The sequence below is a fragment of the Leptopilina heterotoma genome, unplaced genomic scaffold (assembly GCF_015476425.1).
Source record: "Leptopilina heterotoma isolate Lh14 unplaced genomic scaffold, ASM1547642v1 Lhet_245, whole genome shotgun sequence".
In the NCBI taxonomy this organism is placed as follows: Eukaryota; Metazoa; Arthropoda; class Insecta; order Hymenoptera; family Figitidae; genus Leptopilina; species Leptopilina heterotoma.
This window is the reverse complement of record NW_025110961.1, coordinates 361,907-382,271: the sequence shown is the minus strand read 5'-3', so window position 1 is coordinate 382,271 and position 20,365 is coordinate 361,907. Positions and strand designations below refer to the sequence as shown.

General features: G+C 27.3%; 2 protein-coding genes across 2 annotated transcripts; one reads left to right on the top strand and one right to left on the bottom strand.

Moving 5' to 3' along the window:
- Nucleotides 1–5,613: 5,613 nt before the first annotated feature.
- Nucleotides 5,614–14,258, top strand: LOC122503134 (MADS-box MEF2 type transcription factor MIG1-like). The gene is made up of 3 exons (XM_043613569.1): nucleotides 5,614–5,789; nucleotides 7,094–7,586; nucleotides 13,623–14,258. The coding sequence occupies exons 1-3, from the start codon at nucleotides 5,614–5,616 to the stop codon at nucleotides 14,256–14,258; spliced, it is 1,305 nt and encodes a 434-aa protein (XP_043469504.1).
- Nucleotides 14,259–17,974: 3,716 nt separating this feature from the next.
- LOC122503133 lies at nucleotides 17,975–19,201 on the bottom strand. The gene has a single exon (XM_043613568.1). It carries the CDS (start codon nucleotides 19,199–19,201, stop codon nucleotides 17,975–17,977), a length of 1,227 nt encoding a protein of 408 aa, XP_043469503.1.
- Nucleotides 19,202–20,365: the final 1,164 nt, after the last annotated feature.

Genomic DNA, 20,365 nt, shown 5'->3' with positions numbered 1-20,365 from the left:
ATTAATTATTATTATTTTCTATTAACCTCATTTTCTTGTATTTACAGAATTAACAGATTCTGATGAAGAACTTTTAGAATTTATTTTAACATGGGAGAAAAATTAAAGTGAAAATAAGAAAAAAGAAGATACTGCTTAAATATAAAGAAAATTGTATTTACAAAAAAAATAAAACAAAACTATTATTTATGTAAAATGTTTAAATTATGTATGTTTAAATGTATTAAATTTTCTTCACAATCTTATTTATTTTAATATTTTTTTTAAACTTTAATTGTTAATTATTTTTCTTTTTTTTAGATTAATTTTTCAAACTTTTTTTAATAAAAAAAATTTTTCTGTTTAATTTAAAAATTTTTTTTACAATTTGCTACTATTTAAAAACATTTTTAGATTTTGATAAACTTCTGTATAATTTAATATTAAGAAATAATTAATTTTTTTTGAGTGGTTTTTTGGGTGATATATATATATATATATATAAACGAAATAACCTTTTTTGGTCTTTTTCTTTCAAACTCCTTCTTAAATTTCTTTCAGTATTTTTTTGAGCATTATTTCTTTCAGTTTTTGTGTCTTCTTCATCTTCATTTCCTTCACTTGTATCTTCTTTACTTTCAGCTTCTTCTTTTTTCGTCTTTTATTTTCTCTTCATTCGATTTAATCATTTTGTTATTTTCATTACTATATTCTCTTCGGAATTACTTTCTTTATTAATGTATCTTTTTAAAAATACAAACACTGAAAAAAATTAAATATTTGTTTAAATATAACATAATAATAAAAACCTTAATTTTAATTTTATAAAAATGTAACATTTTTTTAAAAAAATTTTTATTTTTTTTTAAATTAAATTTTGTTATTACTTACTTTTTATTTATTAAATAATTTTTGAAGAATATTGAATTTTTTTTAGATGGTTGTTCGCAAACTGGCAGTTGAAAAATTGCGATTCTATTTTTTTATTTAATATTATCTACACTTCATATTGTTCAATTTAACTATTTCATTTTTTTTATTAAAAAATTGTATAAATTTATATAATTAAATTTATTTTATTTAAAACTATTTATAAATTGTGAACAACCATCTAGAATAGAAAAATGTAATATATTCCAAATATTATTTTTAAAAAGTTACATTTTTTATAAAATTAAAATTTTAATTACTTTTTTTTTATTATTATATTATGTTTAAATAAATATTTTAATTCTTTAATGTTTATATTTTAAATAAATTATTTTAATAAAAAAATAAACCTGAAACTAAATAATCTATCTGAAGATAATAAAGCGCTTCAATCAGAAGAATATTTACGGAATTTAGCAATCTTTTAAAAATTTTAAATATTTATTTATTTTATTTCTCTAAATTAGATTATTAGGGTTAGATTTTCTCAAGTGGACTTTAAATTCTTAAAAGTTGAAATTTATCAGTGTAAATGTGCAAAAAGATAGTTCTATTAGAGTTACGAATAACCTGTAAATTTTATTAAAAAATATTCAATTGTTTATTTTTTAAAAACAATTGTAATTTTATCCACAACATTTTTAAACAATGCATAACTTTGACAAAAATTGACGAAACTTGATGATTCTTTTTGCAAATTAACTATGAAATTCCAAACTTTATAAAAATAATGTTTACTCCATCGAAGCTCTTAATTTGTTATAAAAAATAATTATTTATTATAAACAAATTAAAAATAAAACGTGCTCTGGTTAACCATATTTAATTTTATAAATAAGAACTTTAAGAGAATTTATTAAGGATTGCATATCAAAAAGAAAAAATTGTTTCAAGCAAATATTTTATTAATTATGAATTTTTTTGTAAGCGCGCGCAAGCTCCGTGATGTGGGCAATATATTTTACTACTAAACAGACTACAATTTTTTATGAACGAACTTTTAAAAAATTTATATTACAATATTATCTTTTTATAAATAAAATTTTACAAAATCCTCAAACTGAAAGGATTTTTAAAAAATTTATTTTATACTATATAAATTACAATATAATTTTTTTATAAAATAAATTTTATAAAAATCTTTTCAGTTTGAGTAAATTTTTTTTTACCTTCACGTAATTTTGAACAAAATTTTACCACAATATGCTTACCGAGCAGATTGCATTAAAACACTCATAAAAATTTTAATCTGTTTAGTAGTAAAATATATTGTATTACTACTTTTTAATTTTAATATAGGTACGGAACTTTACAAGTAAATTAAAAATATTTTTAAATTATATAATACAAAAAAATTAATTAAAACTTGTTCTTCTGGAAGCAAGAAATATTCAACTGAAAACAATTAAACAATAAACTTAAAATAGATTACATAAATAAATATAAATAAAATAATATATTACTAATTTTATTATAAACAAGTATTTCAATTGAATTTTAGTTCAAAACATACAAACCAAATTTGAAAAAAATTATGAAAGAAAACCTTCCAAAATAAACAAGTTAAAGCGTGCAAAGCGGGGCACACGACATTCGTCAGACGCGGGAGCCCACATCACGGAGCTTGCGCGCGCTTACAAAAAAATTCATAATTAATAAAATACTTGCTTGAAACAATTTTTTCTTTTTGATATGCAATCCTTAATAAATTCTCTTAAAGTTCTTATTTATAAAATTAAATATGGTTATCCAGAACACGTTTTAATTTTAATTTGTTTATAATAAATAATTATTTTTTATAACAAATTAAGAGATTCGATGGAGTAAACATTATTTTTATAAAGTTTTGATTTTCATAGTTAATTTGCAAAAAGAATCATCAAGTTTCGTCAATTTTTGTCAAAGTTATGGGTCAGTCCATTATATTTCACCTGAAGCCGTTGCGGCCTATTTTTAAAAAAATCTCATAATTTGTAAAAATGATGTTTAATATCCATAGAATTCATTTTTGAGAATTCTTTTATAAAATTTTTTGAATTAAACTTAGAATTTTTATTTTTAAGTTGAGTTGCACAGTAAAAAGGTTAGATTGACAGTTCTGAAAATTTAATAAAAAATCATGGAAATAATTTAGATAATACAAATTTCTTGATTGATATTTGTTAAAAATGAGCTAATTTACTTGTATAAATAGATTATTATGTAAACATATCCAAAATAATAGATAAAAATTGATTTTAAAACTTAACTATAAAATGTCAAAAGTCACTACATTTTATTTACACTTTTCTAAAAAGTTTATAAATATTAAAAAATTTATTACTACATAATGTAAAGTACTTTCAATATACTTTCATATTATGTGCTAACTTTTTAATTTTATAATAAAGAAATATGAAAAATTTTACCTTTAATATTGAATGTTTCATGATTTTCAGTGATTTTAATCACTTGTTTCTTCTCAGGTGCAAGACCAAAAAATCCCATTTTTGTCTTAATATTTAAGTTTGACCTTCTTTTCCATTCTATTAAATTTTGGTGATGGAGAACGAGCTACTTTGTAGTTTTATTCATGTTTAAAAAATCTGCTTCCAAAAGCGAGTTTGTTGGTTAAAATGCAGGTAATTTTATAACACTGAAGTTGGCTATCTCAATAGTTTTGCAAAAATCTACTTGCATTTTAACCAACAAATTCGTTTTTTCAGCAGATTTTTTAAACTGAAAAGTAATTTGTTCTCCATCACCAAAATTTAATAGAATGGAAAAGAAGATCAAACTTTAATATTAAGACAAAAATGGGATTTTTTGGTCTTGCACCTGAGAAGAAATAAGTGATTAAAATCACTGAAAATCATGAAACACTCAATATTAAACGTAAAATTTTTTATATTTCTATATTATAAAATTAAAAAGTTAGCACATTTTATGAAAGTACATTAAAAATACTTTACATTGAATAGTAATAAATTTATTAATATTTATAAACTTTTTAGAAAAGTGTAAATAAAATGTAGTGACTTTTGACATTTCATAGGTAAATTTTAAAATCAATTTTTATTTATTATTTTAGGTATGTTTACATAATAATCTATTTATACAAGTAAATTTGCTCATTTTTAACAAATATTAATCAAGAAATTTGTATTATCTAAATTATTCCCATGCTTTTTTATTAAATTTTCATAACTGTCAATCTAACCTTTTTACTGTGCAACTCAACTTAAAAATAAAAATTCTAAGTTTAATTCAAAAAATTTTATAAAAGAATTCTCAAAAATGAATTCTATGGATATTAAACATCATTTTTACAAATTATGAGATTTTTTTAAAAATAGGTCGCAACGGCTTCAGGTGAAATATAATGGACTGACCCTTATGCATTTTTTAAAAATGTTATGGATAAAATTTCAATTGTTTATAAAAAATAAACAATTGAATATTTTTTAATAAAATTTACAGGTTATTCGTAACTCTAATAGAACTATCTTTTTGCACATTTACACTGATAAATTTCAACTTTTGAAAATTTAAAGTCCACTTGAGAAAATCTAACCCTAATAATCTAATTTAGAGAAATAAAATAAATAAATATTTAAAATTTTTAAAAGATTGCTAAATTCCGTAAATATTCTTCTGATTGAAGCGCTTTATTATCTTCAGATAGATTATTTAGTTTCAGGTTTATTTTTTTATTAAAATAATCTATTTAAAATATAAACATTAAAGAATTAAAATATTTATTTAAACATAATATAATAATAAAAAAAAAATAATTAAAATTTTAATTTTATAAAAAATGTAACTTTTTAAAAATAATATTTGGAATATATTACATTTTTCTATTCTAGATGGTTGTTCACAATTTATAAATAGTTTTAAATAAAATAAATTTAATTATATATAAATTTATACAATTTTTTAATAAAAAAAATGAAATAGTTAAATTGAACAATATGAAGTGTAGATAATATTAAATAAAAAAATAGAATCGCAATTTGTCAACTGCCAGTTTGCGAACAACCATCTAAAAAAAATTCAATATTCTTCAAAAATTATTTAATAAATAAAAAGTAAGTAATAACAAAATTTAATTTAAAAAAAAATTAAAAATTTTTTTAAAAAAATGTTACATTTTTATAAAATTAAAATTAAGGTTTTTATTATTATGTTATATTTAAAAAAATTATTTAATTTTTTTCAGTGTTTGTATTTTTAAAAAGATACATTAATAAAGAAAGTAATTCCGAAGAGAATATGTGACTGTCCACGAGAAAACAAGGCTTAGCTCCCAAACGTGAATTTCACAGGGCGAGCGATTGAAGTACTACGATTAAAGTTAACTACGCTTGACATACCCATCTTTAAAACGATATATTGTCGAAAGTAATTGATAATTACCTTCTGACTTTTGCATTTGAAAAAGCAACATAAAATCTGTCGATTACCATAAAAAACTCAAATTGATTTTTTCGACCTAAGCCGTGTTTTATCGTGGAGAGTCAACGATTGAGGTTAACTACGCTTAACATACCCATCTTTAAAACGATATATTGTCGAAAGTAATTGATATTTTTAACTTTTGACTTTTGCATTTGAAAAAGCAACATAAAATCTGTCGATTACCATAAAAAAATCAAAATTGATTTTTTGGACCTAAGCCTTGTTTTCTCGTGGACAGTCACATATAGTAATGAAAATAACAAAATGATTAAATCGAATGAAGAGAAAATAAAAGACGAAAAAAAAGAAGAAGCTGAAAGTAAAGAAGATACAAGTGAAGGAAATGAAGATGAAGAAGACACAAAAACTGAAAAAAATAATGCTCCCAAAAATACTGAAAGAAATTTAAGAAGGAGATTGAAAGAAAAAGACCAAAAAAGGTTATTTCGTTTAAATATATATATATATATATCACCCTCATTTTTTTAACATGATTTTTAGATTTCTTTAAAATCAAATTCAGGGTGTCTATTATTTTCGATCTACAAAATTCCTGGTTATTTCCCGGTTATGTTCTAATTTTTTCCCGGTTTTTTTATCCAATTTAAAGTCAAATTTGATTTCGAAGATAAATAAATATTTCAATTTTTTAAAAATAAGAAACATGAATAATTAATATTTACTTAATAAATAATAAAAAAAATTAAGAGAAGTTTAATAATAATTTTAGAAGCAAAAAATTTATTAAAAACTGTAAGAGGGACTTTAAATTTTAAAAATAAAATTATAATTACGATCACTAACTTCCTTTGATTATTTTCTAAAAATTTAAATAAAATTCTTTAAAAGAATTTAATTATTTTTCAAAAAATGTAAAGAAATTTCAATTATTTATTTAGAAAATTTAATTATCATGAAACAATAGAATTAAAAAATTACAACAATCGTATTTTTTATATTTAAAAAAAAAATTTGCGAAAGTTCAATTTTATTAAACAATTTTAAGTACGTATATTTTTTTAAATTAACTAATAGAAATTGAACCCCTTGATGCAAGAACCAGACGCAGCCCATTTAATTCTAATGGTCTATGTCTGGTTCTTGCATCAAGGGGTTCAATTTTAATGATTAATCTTCGCCCTTAGAAACATGAATACATTAGAATATGACTCCTTATAAAATTGAATTATTAATCAATTATTAACTTAAAATACTTAGAAAATTCTATTTATTAAAAAGTTTATAATAAAATTCTTTAACAAATTTAATTACATATTTTCAGTCGAATTTAACAATATTTCTATTAACTCCATAATTTTTTTAAATTTATTTACATAATATGTTTGAATTGGTGACTGATTTTTTACTATCAAATAAATTATTTTTAACTAATTTCAATTTAGAGAACAGTTTAAATATCTATATAAATTGAAATAAAAAGTGATTTTTTAAAAACAAATTGAAAAATAAAACTTTTTTAATTTTCGTGAAAAATTCACGGTTTGGTATAAAATTTACGGTTTTTCAAGGTTAAATTTAATTCCCAGTTATTTCCCGGTTAGTAGACACTCTGCAAATTATTTTTTAAAATTTTAGTTTAAATTTGGGGCCGTTCAAAAAATACGTAACGCTTTTTGAGGGGAAGGGGGTGGTCCAAATATCCAAAAAATAATGTTACGTATTTTTTGAACGGCCCCTTTGTATAAAAAAAATAATTACATTTTTAATTAATTTATAATTTTAGAATGAAAAAAAATTTCCAAGCCAGAAATTACAGGGGACCAAGAACATACACGGAGACAGAATTTAGACCATATACAAGAAGAAGACCCATACAATACTTCCCACCACCACCAACACAAGCACCTTACCCACCACCACCACAAGAACCTTATCCACCACCTCAGTCAAACTACCCACCACCACCACAAGCACCTTACCCACCACAGCAGTCAAACTACCCACCACCACAAGCACCTTACGCATCACCGCAGTCAAACTACCCACCACCACCACAAGCACCTTACCCACTACAGCAGTCAAACTACCCACCACAACAAGCACCTTACCCATCACCGCAGTCAAACTACCCACCATCACCACAAGCACCTTACCCACCACAGCAGTCAAACTACCCACCACCACAAGTATACTATGCACCACCTCAGACTTACTACCCACCAACACAGACAAGCTACCCACCACCGCAAGCAAACTACTACACGGAAAAAATTTTGGTGCATCATTTGCGCTGCCTATAGTACAGCTGTTGTACCAGTAGTTCGGCGCACTGTTATCTCGTTTTGGCGCGTCAGATGCACGAAAATGGGACGTATGTTATCCGTATAGGTGTAGTATATCGTCTGCTCTTTTAAATAATGCAGAGGGCTCACCAAAAGGGTGCGCCTGCTGTCACAAAACGGTACGTCTGCTATACTAAGCGCTAGGACAACATTCGTCCTGCGGTTTGGTATAGCTCGTGCACTAGTAGGAACGACTGGTGCACCAAAATTTTTTCCGTGTAACAACTACGAACCTCATACCGTCGATTCAGACAACAAAATTATTAAAAAATATTTTTTATAGTTTATATAAAATTTAAATAATTAAAAAAATGGTTACAATTAGAAAAAATTAATTTTATTTATTGGTTTATTTTATTTATTGGTTTATTGGTTATTTATTGGTTTCACGATACACACTCTAACACATACACTATCTAATTATAAGACTTTTCTAACCATTCTTGTATTCTAAAAGGTATTTTGCTATTAATAAATAAATCACGTATTCATGAAAATCAATTTCTTTACTTACCTAACTAAAACTAAAATTCAAAACACTTTTAACCATAGTGCGTTTAACGCATCAGTAGGCAACTTTTAAAAGTAGGATAACGTCCCCACAAAATTAAACAGAATAATTAAACATTCTGGCAGCTTGGTGCCTCCCCAAATCAAGATAAAAGGCCATCTCAACAGATTAATTTAATAAATTTATTTCTGGTTTGTAACATGGATTACAGTTTCAACATCTGTAACTTTTAGAATTAAATTTTAATGGTAAATATTCTTTTTTTAAAACAAAAACATTGATTTTTTTAAAGTAAACTGGATGCTTATTTTAGCTTTATCTAAAGAACATTAAAACATGTAAATTATTTCCGAAATTTTACTGATTTCACTAATAAATATAATAGTAATAAATAATTTATCTCAGAATAATTTAATCCCAACCAATACATCTTTGATGTTATAATATAATATAAGTAAAAATATAATAAAATTTATAATAAACTGATGGAAAATATCTGTAGCGTTTTTACTTTGTAATTTTTATATTATGAACAAAATTAGTTTTGTAATATATATTAATATTATTTCAATATTAAATATAAGTAAAACTCTAATAAAAATATAATATACACTACCTGTCAAAATTTAGAGACCATACCCATTTTCAGGTGAATGAAAAACATTTTAAAACGTATTATGTATGGAAACTAAATTTTTTTTCTTTTTATGTTTTAAAAGATGATAAAATTTTGAATACAACAAGATCTTTCAGAAGTCATTTAGCCAATATTTTATTTAGATATTTTTAAAAAATTGTAATTTTCAATGTTTTGCAAAAATTTTAATAACTTCTAAAATAATTAACGCTTTTTAATGAGTTTAGGCTTATTTTAAAGGTGATTTTCTTCAGAATGAAAATTATTTATCGTGTAATTTTTTTTCTCAGAAAATGCAAGTCGTCAAACTTGGATTAAAAAAATTCAAAAACTTTTAAACAATCTTATTAACAAAAAAATAAGTTTTAAAATATAAACATATGTTTTTATTAAATTAAGGTTTAAATTAAGGTTTTATTTTGTCTCAACGACTAGGAGTGGGCGCGCGACGCGCGCCCTTTTGGTTCTAGTATGTATAATACTCGCACTCGACCAGGTGGAATAAATTAGAACCTCAAAACGGCGCGCGCACAAAAATTTAAAATTATTTCAGCCAATAGCGACCGCCATCATCGTATTTTAACCACTCACGACCGTCACTCTCAATCTCCAGCCAAAAAAATAGCTGTCTTTCTATAAAGGATACATGATGAATATTACGGGGTAGAACGGGGTGAAATAGCCAGGGCATTCCAGGCCAAATCGGAAATTATTTTGCTTTTGGATCTCAAATTTTTTTAAATATTTTTTTTCTTTTAGTACTCTTTGAAATGAGCTATCTTGATTTTTTCAAATTTTTTCATAAAGCGGTCCAGGAAATACAGATTTTTGAAAAATGGCGTTTTTTACGTAAATTTTTTTTAATGCTTATAACTCGGTCAAAAATTGGTCAAATTGGACGTTTTTATAATTAAAAGTTTTGTTTTCACGCGTAGTTTTTAATAAAAATATTTTAAAAATTTTTTAAAATAATTTACGATAAGTTTTAAAAAATTTTAAAATAAAATTTCATTTTTAAAAATGTATGTATCGATCAATTTTTAAAAAATTTTTTGTAACAAACTAGCACTAAATTAACAATTTTTAAGCCTTGTCCGATCGTCGGCAAACGATGGGATCTATTTATTTTGAAATTTTTAATTTTTATATACGCAGTGGTGGCCAAATGACTAACTTGACATTTGACAAAATCACACAAATTTTTCATAGCAAATGTGTTTTCAGAATGAGTCTCTCCAAACTTAACCTTCTTTCTGTGTAAAATTGTGATTTAGTCAAATGAAAAATTAGGCCTACCGTTTTCACTGTGTACATAAAAAATAAAAATAATATTTGACCGAGTTATAAGCATTTAAGAAGGTTGTTTACAGGTATGCAGACCTTCTGAAAAAATATTGAATTAAGGGCATCCGGGAAATAATACTGGTTTCGTGATAGACGTCTCATTTAAAAAGAAAAGAATATTTTGAGTCGGGATTTTTTGGTAAATATAGAGAAATGCTCTGGGACCAGCGGTCCTCTCGGAGTTTAGAGAAATTTTGATAAATAATTATTGAAAAAAATTGTTTAAATATACGGAAAAAGGGGTTTTTCACGGTTCAGTATAGACGTCTCATTTTGAGAGGATAAAATATTTCGGGTTCATATTTGGAGGGGTGATAGAGGAAGACTCTCCTAGAAGCGGCCCTCTCCGTTTTTGCAATAATTTTGCGAGGAAATTATTTTATTAACGATTGAAAGTGGAGTAATTTGAGATTAATACATTTCCTTAGTTCAAGTCGCGACCACTTCCGAGAATTGGCGCCACCTCCTTGACCACTGACACATAGATCCACTTGTCTGTGTGCTCGCCGCCATATTGTCTCTCACTTTCGCCAAAAATCCAACTTTTGTAATTTTGTTTTTCTTTATTTATTTCAAAAATTACTTGCAATATTCGAGAATATTCTTTATCATCATAAATTCCCCTAATTATCATGATAAATCCGAACTAAATATCTCTAATTATTTAGGAGTGAGACGACACGCGGGAAAACACTTTTTGGGCTCGATTTTTCCCGGATGCCCTTAACATTTAATAGTTTTTTAATATTATTGTTATTTGTATCTTCTGAAAGAACAAATATCAATTTTCAAGAAAAAAATTTGAAACTTACAAAAATTGTGTATTTAGTATTTTGCATATGATCAAAGTTTTATTCATATTAAAAGGTTAAATTTTCTCAAAACTGATTCGATTTAAGTCAATGATGGCTTATTTTCTTTTAGAAAATGATTCTCTATGACTTGACAGCTCAAATTTATAAACAAATATACCGTTTTGGAAATATGCTTATTTGTTTAAAAAAGTGATTTAATTTTAAAAATTTCTTACAAATAAGCATATTTTTTAAACTGTGAATTTGTTTATAAATCTGAGCGGTCAAGTTATAGAAAAACAATTTTCTGAAAAAAATAAGCCATCATTGACTTAAATCGAATCAGTTTTGAAAAAGTTTAACCTTTTAATATGAATAAAACTTTGATCATATGCATTACCATAAATAGTATACTTTCAACTGCGTTGTTAGAAAGGGTGTTCTGTTTAACCGACCGAGTTTAGTTGCGGTGGCCACCGCTAGATGGCGCCACTTTATTTTTGCACAATTTCAAACCTCTTGGTGGGAGATTTGAATTATTATTTTCGAATTTTCAACTGCGTTGGAAGGGGTGTTCTACTTTACCGATCATTCTAATTACGGCTGCCTCCGATAGATGGCGCTACTTTATTTTTTCTCAATTTTAAAACGCTTGGCGGGATATTTGAATTTTTATTTAACTTAAAGTCGCTTGGTAGGGGTATTTTGAATATCCCGCCAAAATTACCGACCAAACTTAGTTGCGGCTGCCTCCTATAGATGGTGCAACTCTATTTTTGCTGAATTTTCAACCCACTGGCGGGATATTTGAATTTTTATTAATTAACTTAAAATCGCATTGTAGAGGTGTACTAAATATTCCGCAAAAATTACTGTCCAAGCTTAGTTCTGGCAGTCAACAGTAGATGGCGCAACAAAATGTTTTTCTATGTTTAAGTCGTCTGAAGGGTTGTTATAAATTTTAATATTATTTTGTAAAATTAAATTCCGTTATTGTGTGATTAAATTTTCCCATTTAATTTATCAAAGTGTTAATTCTATCAGCCTGAAGTAAATGGCGCTACTAAAATTTATCGGCCAGGTTCAAATCACTTGGTGGTATATTTAAAACAATTTATTGATCAAGTTTATATGGTTTTGGAAATGGGTTTAAGTTTTCCCGCCTAAATTACCGACTGATTAAGCAAGTCGAAGTTCCCAAAGATTATTATCTACCATTGCAATAATTATTATTTACCAGTGAAAAATAATATTTATTGTCAACAAATGTTTTTTATTAAATTTTGTTGATAAAAAATTATTTTTCTTGTAAGTCGTTGATCATAAACGTTAAGGCTGGAGTCCCATGGTAGCGTTTTGCGTTGCGTTTTGTAACTAGGCCATGAGTGCAAATAGAGCAAACATATATCTCTATCTCTCTCTCACTCATGGCCTAGTTACAAAACGCAACGCAAAACGCTATCATAGGACTCCAGCCTAAGTCTATGGTTAAGTTTTAGTGACTTTAGTAAGAAGAATTATGATTGGCTCCTTCTAGTAATGGAATTAAGAATAGCCAATCAGAAGTCTGATTTCTGCTGAAAGCACCTTCAATTTACAAAACCTTTGTTTCACCCTAAAATACTAACCTTGCATACTCTTTCCATAAATGAAAATGGCCATCGCGAAGTCAACGGAAACAGAGCTGTCAGAACGGAGAGTGATTGTAAAGAGTTTCGAATTTTATATAAAACTTGCGTTTACAACAAAACAAAAATAATAATGGTAAATATATAAGTAATAATTAAAAAAAATATACATATAGTTTTTCTAATATGATTAAATTATTATTATTATAAGAGAATGACCAAGAATCAGCTTGTTCATGTATAACTTGTGAGATTTTTAAATTAACGGATCCGAACTACGTTGGATAGTACGCTCCAGGACCACCAAGGCAATCGGTATATTGTTCCTGTGAAGCTTCTAGATTAATTTTTCCACACGATCCACGGTTTAATAGACAACGTCCCATGAATGTTTTGAACCTGACAACGTTGAATTTCTCGAGGACTGTGAGAGACTTGGAAATGTTGAATTTGCCGACGCCGAGGCCTCAGATTGTTGTGGTAAATTTATTATTATTATTCCTTTTAATCTGTTGAAAAATTTGCAGCAATCGTTGAATCTGATTCATAACCTCAAAATATTTTCGAGCTGTAATTTTTTACATTTCTCGTTCTTAATAAAATATTTTAACCTATAATTATCTTTTACTTTACAAATTATATTTTTTCTAGTAGTCTAGTAAATACTATTTTTAGTTAATATTAAAAATATTTTCGAGGTGTAATTTTTTACATTTCTCGTCCTTAATAAAATATTTTAACCTATAATTATTTTTTATTTTACAAATTATATTTTTTCTAGTAGTCTAGTAAATATTATTTCTAGTAAATATTTAAAATATTTATGTTAGTTAATTTAAAAAGTAAATAAAAATTTACAAAAGTTCAAAAAATATTTTGAGGTTATGAATCAGATACAACAATGGCTGGAAATAATATATTTTTTAAATGTAAAATAAATATTTATTTAAAAACAACGGTATAATAATATTGTAAATTCCAAGCTCTTAAAATGTGCTACCTTAAATATAATTAAGATTATATATAAATTGACATTTTATTTTATGTTGTCATCAGGAACAACCCAATAATCCGATTAATTTTTTGGAAAGGGTAAGACAAGTGCAGGAACGATTGAATATTAGAGCGCAGAATGTTCAAAACCGGCGACGAAGACCCACAAGATGGGATACTCCTTTTGTCGCTGTGTCAAATGAAGAAGCAATTGTACCTCAGGATGTAGCAAGTCTGCCTGTTGAATCATCATTCATACCAAATGAAAATTTGGTTATGAGTTCTGAATCTGAAGTCGAGAAAGACCGCCAAAATAATAGAGAAATTGAGGAGAATCCACATCCTGATGAAAATCTACAACCTGTAGTTAATCTCGAAATTGATCAAAATACTGAAAGAGATCCTAATCATCAGAAAGAGGAAATTTTAACATCAGAGCGGTCTGATAATTCAAGTTCACCGGCATCTGCAAGTTTAGTAAAAGAAGACCAAAATCTTAGTTTACCAGCACCTTCAAATTCATTCTCAAGTTCCTCTTCCAGCTCGTCTAGCTCATCTTCCTCTTCCTCATCCAGCTCGTCTTCCTCTTCCAGCTCATCTTCCTCTTCCAGCTCGTCTCTATCGTCATCGTCATCTAGCTCAACTTCCAAAAGTCTCGATAAAAAAACAAAAGAAAACGGAAAAATTCAAAAAAGATAGTATCATCGAAAAAAGTAAAGACCTTGTTCTTAAAGTCCAGTGTCTTTCATATACTATCTTCGTTTTCATTAAAATTTTGTTTTTTTCTTTTAGGTAAAATGCATTTATGTTGTAGAAGGTTTTAAAAATTCATACGTATTTTATGAATCTGTGTAAAAAGTTACTCGCAAACAATCTAACATTATTATTAAAATTGTGAAGTTTCTGCTTGCGATTATAATTATTATTTTTATGTTTTTTTATTATTTTTTTATTACTAATGAGAAACGTTTAATTCTTCTCATTCAAAATCGGGGACTTTTCTCATTAACGTTGAATGTTTATTTTTAATGGTCTGTCGACTAGTTTGTGTAATTTCACATCAATGTAAAAAATGCGTTACATTAGTCTTTAAGACTGAAATCTAACCGTTCGTTTTGTAAAAAATGTTTTCAAAATGCGTAAAACTGTAAAAAAAAGTTCACACACATGTTTAGTGAATCTCGCTTCAAAACATTACTCTCAAACAATCTGACATTATTAAAATTTAGAAGTTTATTGTTTCTGATTGCGATTATAATTACTATTTAGTTAATTATTTCTTCTAATTTAAAATTAGGGAATTTTCTCATTAACTTTTTTTGTTTATTTTAATCAGTCAGTCAGATTGTTTGAGAGTAACTTTTTTTAAGCGAGATTCACAAAAAATGCGTTACATAAGTCTTTAAGACTGAAATCTAACCGTTCGTTTTGTAAAAAAATGTTTTCAAAATGCGTAAAACTGTAAAAAAAAGTTCACACACATGTTTAGTGAATCTCGCTTCAAAACATTACTTTCAAACAATCTAACATTTTTATAAAATTCAGAAGTTTATTGTTTCTGCTTGCGATTATAATTATTATTTTTATGTTTTTTTATTATTTTTTATTACTAATGAGAAACGTTTAATTCTTCTTATTCAAAATCGGGGACTTTTCTCATTAACGTTGAATGTTTATTTTTAATGGTCTGTCGACTAGTTTGTGTGATTTCACATCAATGTAAAAAATGCGTTACATAAGTCTTTAAGACTGAAATCTAACCGTTCGTATTGTAAAAAATGTTTTCAAAATGCGTAAAACTGTAAAAAAAAGTTCACACACATGTTTAGTGAATCTCGCTTCAAAACATTACTCTCAAACAATCTGACATTATTAAAATTTAGAAGTTTATTGTTTCTGATTGCGATTATAATTACTATTTAGTTTATTATTTCTTCTAATATAAAATCAGGGAATTTTCTCTTCAATATTTTATCTGATATTTTAGTTAAAGATAAAATAATTTAATAAAGTTTATAAATAAATAAATATTGTCAATAGTAAATTTTATTTTAATAATATAAACCTCAAAATAATTTATTCATTATGCTTAAAAGACGGAAGTTTTAAAATATAATTTTTCTTCTTAAATAATTTTTCTTTCTTTTTAATATTCACTCGTATTATTTTGACATATATATTATAAATTTTAACATTTGTACATCCAATTATATATATAATATTAAATAATAATTTTCACAAATTAACCTAAATTACATCACTAATGCTTTTATGCACGGTGTTGAGTTTAGTTAACCGCCATTGTGGAGAGGTGGAGCGCTATGTATTGCATAAACGGCATAGTGGGGTCTAATCTAAAGTTTTTCAAAATTTAAAATGGCGAATCCAATATGGCGGACAAGATTTTAAAAAATTGCTTGAATTTGGGTCCGTATTGTTACTTGGGTAGTTTTCAGAGTCGCTGATTGCAAATCGGAAGTCAGATTTAAAAAATTTTAAAAATTAAAAATGGCGGATCCAATATGGCGGAAAAGATTTTAAAAAATTCCGTAAATTTGCTTCAATATTGTTACTCGGGGGTTTTCGGGGTCGCTGATTACGAATCCGATGTCAGTTTTACAAAATTCAAAATGGCGGATCCAATATGGCGGATGAGATTTTAAAAAATTGCTTGAATTTGCGTCAATATCGTTACTTGGGGGTTTTAAGGGTCGCTGATTACGAATCAGACGTTAGATTTAAAAAAATTTTTAAATTGAAAATGTCGGATCCAATATGACGAACAAGATTCTAAAAATTGCTTCTATTTGCTTCAAGACTGCTACTCGCGGGTTTTTGGAGTCGCTGATTACGAATCTGATGTCAGTTTAAGTTTTATTGATAAAATAGTAGAAACAAAATAATCCATGCTCAATTTTGTAAAAAATATGTTTTTAAATCCACAAAAAATTACCAAGTGAAAAGATTAATTTTCATAATTTTTAATAAAACTCTTTATTTGTACCATTGTACACTATTCTGGTGTATCGAAATTCATTTGTATAATTTTGTAACTAATTTCAGATCATATTTTTATTCTAAATTTTTTGTATAATTTATTTTTTATATAAAAATTAGGATCTGAAATATTAATAAAATTTGAATCTAAAATTCTCTCCGTACTTAACGACCTCAAAAACTTTTATATTTGATCCGACATTTTGATTTTAAAAAACTGAAATTAGATTCGTAATCAGTGACCCTTAAAACCCCCAAGTACCGGTTTTAAAGCAAATTCAAACAAAGTTTTGAAAATATCGTCCGCCATATTGGATCCGCCATTTTGGATTTTGAAAAACTGACATCGGATTCGTAATCAGCGGACCCTAAAACGCCCAAGTAACAATATTGAATCAAATTCAAGAAATTTTTTGAAATCTTGTCCGCCATATTAGATCCTCCATTTTGAATTTAAAAAATTTTAAAAATATGACTTCTAATTCGCAATCAGCGACCCCGAAAACCCCTAAATAACAATATTGACGCAAGTTCAAGCAATTTTTTAAAATCTTGTCCGCCATATTGGATCCGCCATTTTGAATTTTGAAAAACTGACATCGGATTCGTAATCAGCGACCCCGAAAACCCCCGATTAACAATATTCAAGCAAATTCAGGCAATTTTTTGAAATCTTGTCCGCCATACTGGATCCGCCATTTTGATTTTTGAAAATTTTTTAATTTTGGCTTCTGATTCGCAATCAGCGACCCCGAAAACTGCCAAGTAACAACATTGACGCAAATTCAAGTAATTTTTTAAAATCTTGTCCGCCATATTAGATCCGCCATTGTGAATTTTGAAAAACTGACATCGGATTCGTAATCAGCGACCCCAAAAACCCCCGAGTAGCAATATTGTAGCAAATTCAAGCATTTTTTAAAAATCTTGTCCGCCATATTGGATCCGCCATTTTTAATTTTTTAAAACTCTCATCGGATTCGTAATCAGCGACCCCGAAATCCCCGAGTACCAATTTGGAAGCAAATCCAACCGCTGGATTTCCCGGGGGCACAAAAGGGTTAACGTAGATTGCTTTATAACCTAGCAATATTCCTTGCAGAATAGAACGAAGTTCATCGTATGGGATGTCTCCAGCAGTCCAATTAATTCCATGATAATTATGTGTCAACCAAAGTTTTTCACTTTTATAACGATCAGGCAGCGAGTTCCATGCACAAGGAGGTTCAAACAAACAAACGAGTGGCTGAGCATCCGATTGGAGAGGAAGTATTGCCAACTCTTTGAAAACAAATTCGTTGTGCGATCTTTTAAAGCCTTGAACATCTACGATGAACTCCATCCTAAAACAGAAATGAGTTTCTCTTCGAAAACATCGGTTTTTATACCGATCACCACTCCCCACTACATTATCTCCACTACAACAGTTTCTTTACAACGCCGCTGATTGGTTTATATTGTATGACGCGATCATGTATTATTAAGCAATAGGCAGTAGTCTCAGCTGGCATGTTATTTCCTGCTTCAAATTCTAACCTTACATCAACTGAGGCTTGTTTTAAAAATTCATTTTGCTTTGAACAATCAATTACAATTAGAGGAAATAGACTTTTGAAAATGTCCTTTGTTAAAATAGGTTTTGAATCTTTTCCATAATAGGATGATTGAAAATTAGCATACATTTCATAAAGTAGAGAGAATTGATTTTGATCAAAGTTTAGGTTTAAATTACCATACGGATAATATTGTGAATTTAAAAAGAGTTTAACATTTGTAATATTACAATGGTCAAAATGACAGGCATGTTTTTTTCGTTTATCTTTTCTTGCTGTTTGAAATCCAACAATAACGTAGCGTGGTTTTTCCAATTGCGTTGAAGTTTTAATTTGCCACAAAACTTTTGAGCTGGCAGGAAGTAAAGGATATTCATATATTTCCCATGATCGAAAACTCATTGAAATTAATGGATCTTTTTCAATAAATTTTAATAGTTTTATTTTATTATTATCAGCAGGTAAAACGTATGGAACCATCCATTCAAGTTTATTGATAAAAATTTTGAATTCTTCATCACCGCCTTGTCCTGTTTGAATTATAGCATTCATATCAGAACGTGCTCTTGTTAAAATAAGTTCATGTTTAGCATTCATAATAATTTTTTTATAATCTTCAGCAAAACCAAAAATCATGCTAAGTGGTATTGTGACATCAAAATAGCCATTTTCCAATACAAGTCTTGCATCAGCTGTCATTCTTGAATATCCAGCATTTTCAATAAAGTTTATCTGAGTAGGTGTTTGTGAGACATAATTTTTCATAATTGTAGTATGTCCAACGTATTTGCATCGATCTATTTCAATTCCATTTAATTCATAGCGAATTTCATCAAACAAAAAACATACAGCATTATTGCTTAAATGTACATTTTCTGTAAGAGTAATTCCATCATTTTTAGCTAATCTACCAAAAATGTGTAAAGAACTTTTACTCGGTAAAATGCATAGATATTGATGTTGTACTGCAATTCGAATTTCATTACTATTATTGAAAGATGAAGATGCATATCGTTGATGAGCATGAATTTCATAATGAGCTATGGACTCATCAAAATTTACTGCTGCTGGAATGTTGTGAAGTTCGTCCATTTTTATTGCAACAGCACCCAAAAAATATATAGATTAATTGTCCTGTTGCTGTTTTCCTTGAGGAATAACTCTTAGTCCTAGTTCTTGAAGAAAGCGACGATTCTGAGGTGTTAACACCTTGTGAGATTCTTTTAGACTGATCTGACTCTTGCATGTTGGCTGACTTTTATAGTTTCCACCAACAACAGCTTTTTGATTATAAACGATTCCCATTACAATGACTTTATATGCAATCGAATCGTTATAGTTTCTCCTCTAAAATTTATTAAATAACTGTCCTGATCAACAATTCGCAGCTGTATATTATGTATTGTCTTGGTGGCAATCGGAAGATACATGACATGTGCAGGCACTTCCATAATCTTATATCCTGGTGGAACTCTAGGGAAGAATTCATGGATAGTGTGGACTTTTTGGTTATTTATGTAATCTCCAGATGTAATATTACACTTAATTCTAACTGAATTGACATTTAAAATAGCTACAGGTAAATCAGAAGTATGTGCTCTGTGAGGTGCTAGATGCTGAGATGTAAATCCTAATAATTTACCAATCGAGTCAATAGGTTTAAAATTAATTGGTAAATTTGATTTAACTACACTGCGCAATGTATTATTATTTGGTTTTATACTAATGACAGTTCCAATTTCTATAGAATTTTGTATATAGGATTCAATGTCTTTAATTACGTAACTTCCAGTTGGAATATCAATTACTTACTTGATCATTATGCATAAAAACACCACGAAAACGAGGTATTTTGACAGCTTTAGCATATCTTATCAGATCAAAATCAGTTAATGGACGGTGAGGTAGCTTCACTGCAAGTTTTTTTTCTTTCTTGTTGTTCGCTTCTTCTTCTTTCTTGATGCTCGTTTTTTAATTCCTTTTCCTTTAATGTAGGGTTTCAAGTGGAGACCAAGTCCTTGTGAAGAGAAAGAAAGAGACTTGTCCGATAAAAAAATATTGATTTTCGGGGATTTTACATTAAATTTACCAAAAAATTTTTTTTTCACTGTTTAGAAACATAGCAAGTTTGAAGGCTTTGAAAAATAGTTTAATATTATTATTTTAAAAAGTCAAAAATATGTATTTTTTCGTCTTTTCGTCTACTTTAATCCCAAGGAGTGCCAGAAAAGAAAAGTTAAATTCCCTTTTTTTAAA